At 46.7% G+C, this 10,019-nt stretch overlaps 1 protein-coding gene across 1 annotated transcript; it reads left to right on the plus strand.

Annotated features, from left to right (window-relative positions):
• The first annotated feature begins 4,512 nt into the window (after positions 1-4,512).
• Positions 4,513-5,541, plus strand: LOC127301478 (uncharacterized). The gene is made up of 2 exons (XM_051331736.2): positions 4,513-4,938; positions 5,047-5,541. Exons 1-2 carry the CDS (start codon positions 4,583-4,585, stop codon positions 5,234-5,236), a joined length of 546 nt encoding a protein of 181 aa, XP_051187696.1. The 5' UTR covers positions 4,513-4,582; the 3' UTR covers positions 5,237-5,541.
• The last annotated feature ends 4,478 nt before the right edge of the window (positions 5,542-10,019 follow it).

Consider the following 10,019-nt stretch of genomic DNA (forward strand, 5'->3'; position numbering starts at 1 on the left):
CCACCATTGTCATTCCGTATTGCTGGTCCACCTTTACCCCACCTCCTGTTAGCTTGAACCATTTGCACTGGAACAAAGGGACCCTAAAGGAGGGTCCATAGTCAAGTTCCCATATCTCCTCTATGTAACCATAATATGTGACCTTTTGCCCATTCTCGGTTGCTGCATCAAAGCGGACACCACTGTTTTGGTTGGTGCTCTTTTTATCTTGGGCGATCGTGTAAAATGTATTTCCATTTATCTCGTACCCTTGGAAAGTCGTTATAGTCGAAGATGGTGTCTTGGCCAACATGTACAGCTGATCTACAACCTTATCGTCACTCATTAAATGTTTTCTCAACCAACTGCCGAAAGTCTCCATGTGGGCCTTCCTAATCCAGGATTCAGGCTTCTCAGGGTTGTCCGAGCGTAAAATATTCTTGTGTTTCTCAAAGTACGGAGCCACCAAGCTGGAATTGGTCAGAACTGTGTGGTGTGCTTCAGTCAGAGAATGGCCATCCATACATATCGTTGATTTCCTTCCGATCGTGCCTTTTCCACTTAGTCTCCCCTCGTGCCGCGATTGAGGAAGACCAATCGGCTTAAGGTCAGGAACAAAGTCAACACAAAACTCAATTACCTCCTCATTTCCATAGCCCTTGGCGATGCTTCCTTCTGGCCTAGCACGGTTACGAACATATTTCTTTAATATTCCCATGAACCTCTCGAAGGGGAACATATTGTGTAGAAATACAGGACCGAGAATGGAAATCTCATCGACTAGGTGAACCAGGAGGTGCGTCATAATATTGAAGAAGGATGGCGGGAACACCAACTCGAAACTGACAAGACATTGGATCACATCGTTACCGTAACCGTGGTAGAACTTCTGGATTGATTACCTTCGAGAGATTGCATTGAGGAATGCACATAGCTTCACAATGGCTACTCGAACATTTTCCGGCAGGAGCCCCTCAAAGCAATCGGAAGCAATTGCGTCATAATCACGTGGCAGTCGTGAGACTTCAGGTTTTGGAACTTTTTCTCCGACATGTTTATTATTACCTTTATATTGGACGAGAATCCTGACGGGACATTCATACTGCTCAGGCATTCAAAAAAGATGACCTTCTCTTCATTGGTCGTAGCGTAGCCGGCACGACCTTGAAACCGTTCGGATGCCGGTCATCAGGGTCTTTCAAACTTTGCTGGTCTGCCGTGCTTCCTTTGTATCAGTTGCCTTCCCCTACACGCCCAAGAAGCTGCGGATGTTCACGCCATTATGCTTCGTAACGTGCAGCACGTCGATTGCAGAGCGGACTTCTAGGACTTTCCAATATTCTAGCTCCCGAATATAGATTTCTTCTTCCACATGGCTACGTGCCCGTCAGCTCCTTCGAAACTGATTGTCCGCTAGGACCCTTTCCAAAGATGACTTTCAAATCCTTGACCATATCAAATACCTCAAGACCAAGTGTGTTCCGCAGGCTTCGGCCGGTGATCTGCCTTGCCGTTGTAATGCTTGCCTTTCTTTCTTCTTGGATGACCTTTCGGAAGAAATCGACGATGCCCAAGGTACACGTTCTTCTTACAATTTGGCAAATGTACACTTTCGGTCTCATGTAAGCAGTGCGTGCATGCATTGTATCCCTTATTTGACAGTCCCGAAAGGTTACTAAGAGCAGGCCAATCGTTGATGGTTACGAAAAGCAACGCTCGTAGGTCAAATTCCTCTTCTTTGTGCTCATCCCACACACGGACACCAGGTCTGCCCCACAGCTGTAAAAGTTCATCAACTAATGGCCTTAGGTACACATCGATGTCGTTGCCGGGTTGCTTCGGACCTTGGATGAGCACTGGCATCATAATGAACTTCCGCTTCATGCACAACCAAGGAGGAAGGTTGTAGATGCATAGAGTCACGGGCCAGGTACTATGGCTGGAGCTCTGCTCGCCAAAAGGATTCATGCCATCCGTACTTAGACCAAATCTTATGTTCCTTGCGTCCATTGCAAAATCTTTGAACTCTCTGTCGATCTTTCTCCATTGCGTTCCATCTGCGGGGTGTCTCAACTCCCCGTCCGACTTACGGTCCTCTTTGTGCCATCGCAACAACTTGGCATGCTCTTTGTTCCTGAACAGACGTTCCAACCGTGGTATTATAGGAGCATACCACATCACCTTGGCGGGAACCCTCTTCCTGGGTTTCTGGCCCTCAACATCGTCACCCGGGTCATCGCCTCACGATCTTATAACGCAATGCGGTGCATACCGGGCATTCATTCAAATTCTCGTTTTCTCCGCGGTAGAGGATGCAGTAGTTTATGCATGCATGTATCTTCAGAACCTCTAAACCTAGAGGGCAGACAACCTTCTTTGCTTCGTACGTAGTGGCGGGCAACTCGTTATTCTTTGGAAACATATTTTTCAACATTTTCAGCAAGTTTTCAAATGCCGAGTCAGCTACACCCGCCTGTGCCTTCCATTTCAGCAAATCCAGTGTGCAGCCCAGCTTTTTCAGACCATCATCGCATCCGGGGTACAGCGCCTTCCTGTGATCCTCTAACATGCGATCCAAATTCTCCCTCTCTTTTTCAGTTTCGCAGCGTCTCCGTGCATCAGCAATGGTCCGACCAAGATCATCAACGGGATCATCACGTGCCTCTTCTTCACCTTCCCCTTCACCTTCCCCTTCACCTTCAGCATCCTCCATGAAAGTATCACCGAAATGAGCAAGATAGCTTTCATCGATGAAATCATCCCCTTCTTCATCTTCTTCCATTATAACCCCTCTTTCTCCATGCTTGGTCCAACAATTATAGCTTGGCATGAAACCGTGCCGAAGCAGGTGCATGTGAACATCTCTTGAGGAAGAGTAACCCTTCTGATTCTTACAGTTAACACATGGACAGATAACAAAACCCCCCTGCTTGTTCGCATTAGCCACTACGAGGAAATCTTTCAAACCCGTACTGAACTCGCCGGAGAGTCGGTTACCGTACATCCATTGTCGATTCATCTGCATTATTATAATATAAAATATATAATTAACCATCATGCATTTGTTAAACTAACTAGCTACAAACAATATAAATTAAACAATGAACTACACACACATGCATATTTTATCAACGACACATCAAAGGTTCAAGTTGCTAACCGCGATCGAGGAGGAAAAAATAAATGAGAAAGCTCAAGTGTGGCTCCAACACTTCATATCATGTTTGTTTCATGCTCTTGGGGCATTTCATCAAACACCTTATGTGCATAAGAGGAACCAAAAGCAAACCTAACACCCACTTGTGAAGTTTGTGAAGAGAATGGCTCCAAATGGCTAAGTGTTGGCTGCTGGATGGGTATATATAGGGGGGGGGGCTTTAGTCCCGGTTGGCCTGGCCAACCGCGACTAAAGGCCCTCGGGTACCTTTAGTCGCGGTTGGCCTGGCCAACCGCGACTAAAGCCCCCCACGTGCACCGGCTGGCCACCGAGCGCCCTGGGCCCAGGCCTTTGGTCGCGGTTCGCCTCCCGAACCGCGACTAAAGGTCCCATTAGTCGCGGTTCCTACAGCTTCGCGACTTATGGGGCTCACCGGAAGCCTGTTTTTCTACCAGTGTGATGGTTCATAATTCAGACATGACTGGGCACTGTCAGGGGTTTAAAGTGAAGTTCGAATTACAATATTATTGCAAATCCTTGAAACAGGGAGGCCCTAAGATCTTGCCTAAACGTACTGATCACTTCAAATTGTTTGGGCGTCAGAGAAAATAGAAACTGAGAAAGTGCTCCATGTGTTAGTATCATGGATAAAATTCGTTAGCACATACAGGTTCCTCCCACTATGTTGCTGAGTAAGAAAGCAAATGCGCACCACTTTGGGTAGAGAATTCTAGATTATGCGCGGCGATGATGTCAGGGATTGTCTTGGTTCTCGAGTGTCGAGTGACAAAATTGTAGATTATGTGGACAACTTAGTTGTGTGTTTCAAGGATAGAGTTGCTATGGAAGCATGGGTGGAATCTGTGCTCGTGTATGGATGATCATGATACTAATTTTAGCAGACTGCAACTGAAAGCAAGAGAGATAATTTACAGGGAAGTAGAGGAAAATAAGCTGCTAATTACTTGGTCGTGAGTGGCAGACATTGGTACCTGCCATCTCCGATATGTAGGCCACAAATAGGCTGCCTAACTGCGTTTGATGCGTGATGTGATGCCGTATGTGGCGCTTCAATGGTTATATCGTGTGCAACTGTAATTCATCCATCTTTTGTTACTTCCTGGATATCTGCTTAGTCTGTTAATTCCACCTAGTACATCACCACTAATTAATTGCTCTCAAATCACCAGCAACATCAGCACATCTCCATCATCACCTGGCCCCAGGTTCTGATCAGCACACCCATTGCCCACATCGGTGTTTGGTCGACACAACACACAAGTGCACTAGAGTATATACTACAGTTTCTAGTGGTGGTGTTCTAATTCTACTACTCCCAATTTGTGGACACCAAGTGTCTTTAAATACCCATCGCTCCTCTACACCATCACCTCTCACCACTGCTCAGACGCCATAGACTGAAGTGGTCACCTCCTCGGCTCCACCATGCTTCCAAGGATCCGAAGAAGCATCTTCTATCTTGGGGATGAGGCTGGTGATGGTCACCCCGGTGGTGCTAATCATCATGGAGAGAACGTTATTGGCATCCATCAGCAGCACCTCCGGGCACAAACACACGGTCGCCGGCTGCTGCGTGGAGTACGAGACGGCGCCGAAGTCGTCGTCGGGCTGCAGATCCTCGTTCGGCACCACGGCCACCCGCAGCCGTGTCACACACACGTTCTTCTCAAGCAGATGGTCAGCTGGACGCCGGCGCGCAACGGCCGGCCGTGCAGCTCATCGAGGACCTGCTTCTTGTGCAGGAGGGAGCTCAGTCCTGACAAGGACGTGTACATGTACAGGTACTGAGACATACATGGACAAACTTGTGATCTGAAGTTCTGAACCGCCGAGAACATCGGAAGGCTTCGTGGTACATGCCTGACTCGTGCTGTGTTTTGTGTTCGCAGGGGTGATCAGGGCTTCTGCAGCGAGGAGTGCCGGCGACAGCAGATCTTGTCCGATGAAGCGAGAGAGCATGATTCCATGGTAGGGAAGGACCGGCGAGGTCATCATCATCATCGCCACCACCACTGGCCACAGCCGGCGCCAGCGGTGGCGATCCGCACCCAGCCGAGGAGATTGCTGGCGGTAGCCTAACATTTGCAGAGTGCATCTACGAACATCACTACGAGAGTCGACAGAGTAATTGAACTGAACTATCACGAATTCACGACGCTGCAATGATACAAATAATCGAGCTACAATTGATGCAGTGGCTGGGGCTCTGCTCCCCATTTCGACAAAACAAAAAATCGAGCTGCAAATTAAACGGTAAACGTATGGATAATTGCATAGTGGAGAGATTGAGATGGCAGAGATGTCGAAATTTCTGTATTATTTTTTCAGTCAGGATGCTGTAGAGTTGCAGTATAACTCTTAATTCAACAAATATTACCTGCTTCCGACCTCGTGTTGCGTGGGCGTGCATCCGCCAAATTTTGACGGAAGAAAGTAAAGAAGTCTCCTTTGGCAAAAAAAAGGATGTTGTATATCAAAATTGTCTAGCATCTTGGTTCAAAATGAATTGTGATGAAGTCTCAAACTCGTAGGACGGAGTCTCGACCTTAGTTTCTCGACACACGACTGGATCTCGAGGTGGCAGAATTTGACGCCAAATACTCCCTCCGGTCGGATTTAATCGACGCGGAGGAAGACCTATCCATGCATGTTATTAGGGAGGGATGGCGTCGATTAATTAAGTCCAGAGATAGTAGAAGCGATGGGAAGAGAGCAGAATGATGCTGTGGCATCTAGCAACTTGATAGGGAACACAAATGGCACCCGAATGGAATCTTCTGTAGAGTTAGAAAACGAATAACACACTGAAAAGCAGCCAGAACAAGATATGCAGAGAGGGAACACAGTAAAAGATAGAGACCGCTTTATCATGTGCCATGACACGGGAAATGCAATTCGGCTCCCAAGCATATGCCATTTAGTTGTTGGCAAATTAAACATGTATATATTCATGTCAGTTGGTTGTTTGCAAATTATCATGGACAGCTAGGATCTGGTAGGATCTGCTGATACCCCTTCGTGGTTTGACTTAACATGTGTGTTTGGTTCATGGGCAAACATGTACAGGATGAGATGGGATAAAATATGTTTAATTAATGATTAATAGAACAAGATAAATATGCCATTAACACACCGGTTAATATGTAATTAACGGGTCCTTTTCCCTTTGTGGTGGTGGAGGCCGGACCTAGCGGGCGGCCGCCTACCCGTGCCTAGCAAGGTCACTACCCGCACATATTTAGCGAGGCCGTTTCTGTCGACTGGGTGTGGCGCAGACGTAGCAAGCTCGTTGCTCGCCACGCCATGGAGGCCGCCGCCGCCGAGCTAGGGAGCCACGTTGAAAATCAAGCCCGCCGCTTACCGCGCCCTGGAGGCCGCCGATGTCGAGCTGGGGAGCCACGTGAAAAGCAAGCCCACCGCTCGCCGTGACATGGTGGCCGCCGCTGAGCTGGGGAGCCACACATACGATGGTGGCAGGTGTCGGAGTCGCGTCGACGGCCATGGATTCTCAGGCGGCTAGTGAGATTATCATGAAATTCACGGATCATATGGTCCAGCCTTTCTCAGAAATATTCGGCTTTTGGGATGAGATCATCCATATTTTCTGGTAACGAACCAAACACACGTTACCACTTGAACGTCGTTCGCCAGGGGGACACCGGAGCACAGCCCAAAACATAAATATTACGACCTGTGCTAATAAGACAAGTTGAGTGCCAAATTTCTTATTCGTTTTTTTGCGAAAATTCCGTCAATCTATTAGTAATCATCAATAGTAGTGAAAGCAGATCCAAAAATAATAAAAATTATAGTGCAACAAACATTGTATTTTATTGGTCATGTCGATTTCTGCATGAAAATTTGCACAAACACTGGCCATAATAACAAAAAAGAACGTTACTCCCTCCATCCCTAAATAATTGGCGTAAATTTAGATATTTATGGCCGGAAGGAGTACACAAAATATCAGATTCTATTAAATTTTATTTTCTACTTTTTACGAATTTACTGTTCATCTGGGAGCATGCTTCCTGAAGCCCAAACTCTGTCCCTGACACGGGACAGATATGAGTAGTTCTACAAAAGTTGGCCCAAATTTTAGACCAAAGGCAGAAAAGCTCACATCTGAACTTTATTAGAAAGATAAGATAAGTGAGTTGCATGTTCTCTTATCTTGCATGATCTCTCATCTTTTTGTCCCATCTCCTTCGGGCAAGCAAGTATCTGACTAATCATTCACAAGCAAGTATCTGACTAATCATTCATGGGCTTAGCACATTGCCCTGCTGCACTAACAAAAGCGGCTTTCTTATAGGAGTATTTTAGGGAAAGGGCGTTATTGGTGTGTTACTACAGTAAATGGTACTCCCTCGTTTCATAGATATAAGCCATATAGTTTTTTGAGAAAGAAAATCCAGAATTTGTCGTGTATTGCCTTGCACCACTTGTCCGGGCAATTCTTTAGGGATTAGTTTCCACTTTTTATCTAATGCAAAGTTCTCTATCTTCTCAAAGTTCTCTATCTTCTCACGTTAATTGTGCAGTGGTAATCCCATACAAATCTAATGTAATTTTTTAAATATTCTTTCTTTAATTTCCGTGCCAAAAACTATATGGCTTATATCAACAAATGAAAGGAGTGAGAACCAACCTGAGGTTGATTGGTTAGGAGGATGGCTGTATCTCCAGTCTACCAGAGTTCAAACCCCAGGTTTGACATTTGTGTGTCTCATAAAGACGGAATATTCATTCAGTGTGAGGTGACGTTCCGTCGACAGCGAGACGCCTGTGGTGAATTCGTCAATTTTAAGATCCGATCCGCCGGCTTACTCTTCCGGAGGTGTTTATGGAGGTAGGGTGTGCGTGTGTCCGTTCAAAGGGGTGAGTGTATGCGCGTGTATGTAAGCGTCTGCGTGTGTACTATGTTTCTCAAATAAATAAAAAACAAATGAAGGGAGTATAAAAGAACAATCATATCTGATATTTGTTTCCCATATTGTTGTATGAATAAATCCACTAAATTTTGTTAATGTGTGAACAATATCTAGATAGGTTTCTTAATCCTTCCTTCTGGTGTTGACAGGGGCCTGGGTGTTGAAGACAACACGCCACAGCAGATGAAGTTCCCCAGTGTCTGACTAAATCCTATATTTAGTAAGGGAAACTTTATGTATGAACATGTTTCTCTCAATCAAAAGCCAATATTTTAAGTACGAGCATGTTAACAAAAGGACCACCACTGAGCTTTGGTCGAATCAATGTGACAATCTATTTTTTTGTAAAAGAATTTCTCTCCAGTGCACCTCTAAACTTAAAACACATCAGCGTCTGAAATCGCCTTATAGTTTTTCTTTTTCAAAATGCCAAACTATTTAATGCACACGGCTGACCGCCGGAAAGATAAAATTCCCAAATCACCTCAGAGCACCGATCGGGGGAGGGGGGCATGGTGGGGCCCACCTGCCCCACCCATAGACCAGATATGGCCCATGCCGCTAGGGGTGGGAAACTAAATCGAGGAATAAAAGCTAACACAAAATAAACCAAGAACAAAGTCGAATAAACTGAAGACCGGAAATTCGCCGCTCTGATCGGTCCTGAATTTTGAAAGCCCCAAATTGTTTCGGTGACGTCAGTTTCCATGTTGGCTTGGCTGAACTACCGAAAACACCACAATAGTATGGACAAGCACATGAATATGTGTGAAGCTCAACAATCTGTGTGGCCCAAACTTCCTTTGTGATAAGGGATGGCCCGATCTTCTCAGTAAGCAACGGTGGTGATGATGATCACGGGATGATGGCAGCGGAGGAACATGACGATGTAGTGGAAGATAACTTGCATGACGCAACGAGATCTCTCGATTGGTCCATGTCGCCAATGCAACAGCTCTTAACCCTGCAAGATATTCGCAACTCCACACACTCGCGCACATAGCCGCCGACCACGAAGCGGTAAGTTGCAACCGTCTAATTTCCAATGGAACTGCAGATCACACAAGACTTTTTCAGGATCTACACAATATCAAGCAATATGGTGTAGGGATTCAATAGTTTTGCTAAAGCAAACAACTAAGAACTAGGGTTTATCTTAAACGTTGTCTAAAGCAGCTAGGGGGCGTCCTGGGCACTTATATAGGCGTCTGGGACGACTTCTGGTCGAAAAGATACAAAAATAACCGACCCAGAATAGATCTGGTCGAGACAGACTCGGACTAGGCCGTTCTGGAATCCGGTTGACCGGGTGCTGGGCCGGCCTCGCCGGTCTGGAACCCGGTTGACCGGGTGCTGGGCCGGGCTGGCCGGTCCAGACCGGGCCAGGAACCGGGCGGCAACCGGAAGTGTCGCAGATGCCCTTCCGGTTGGCCCCAGTACGACGCCCGGTTGGCGCCGGGGTGGATCCGGCGTGCCGCCCGGTTGAACCGGGCCAGGGACCAGGCGCCGGGCCATCCTGGACGACTTCTTCTCCTCTCGCGCTTGCCTCCCGCTCCTCCCTCGCGCGTCCATGAGATATCTTCATGTCCAGCTCCATGTCCAGCCTCACGTCCTTCTTCACGTCCAGCTGCTTCTCTTCTCCTCGTGCGATGCTTGTCTCCTCTTCATACCTGATGATACATAAATAACAAGACTTAGGTAGTATAAAGTTCTCATCAATCAAGGTATCATTTAGAAACAAGTTCACCTGTTGCTTAAGTATCTTCGCACGAGCCCTTGTAATAGGTCCAATCCGAACTTCATTGGAATTGAGCTTCACAACAGGTTCATCTTCAACTTGCAATGACGGAGGTAGTAGTGAGGTAGGGATGTCCTCATCACTTTGCGTTAGATCTACATCTTCTTTTGAGCAGGGATGGCCCCGAAGG

This window comes from Lolium perenne, chromosome 5, assembly GCF_019359855.2.
Source record: "Lolium perenne isolate Kyuss_39 chromosome 5, Kyuss_2.0, whole genome shotgun sequence".
Lineage (NCBI taxonomy): Eukaryota > Viridiplantae > Streptophyta > Magnoliopsida > Poales > Poaceae > Lolium > Lolium perenne.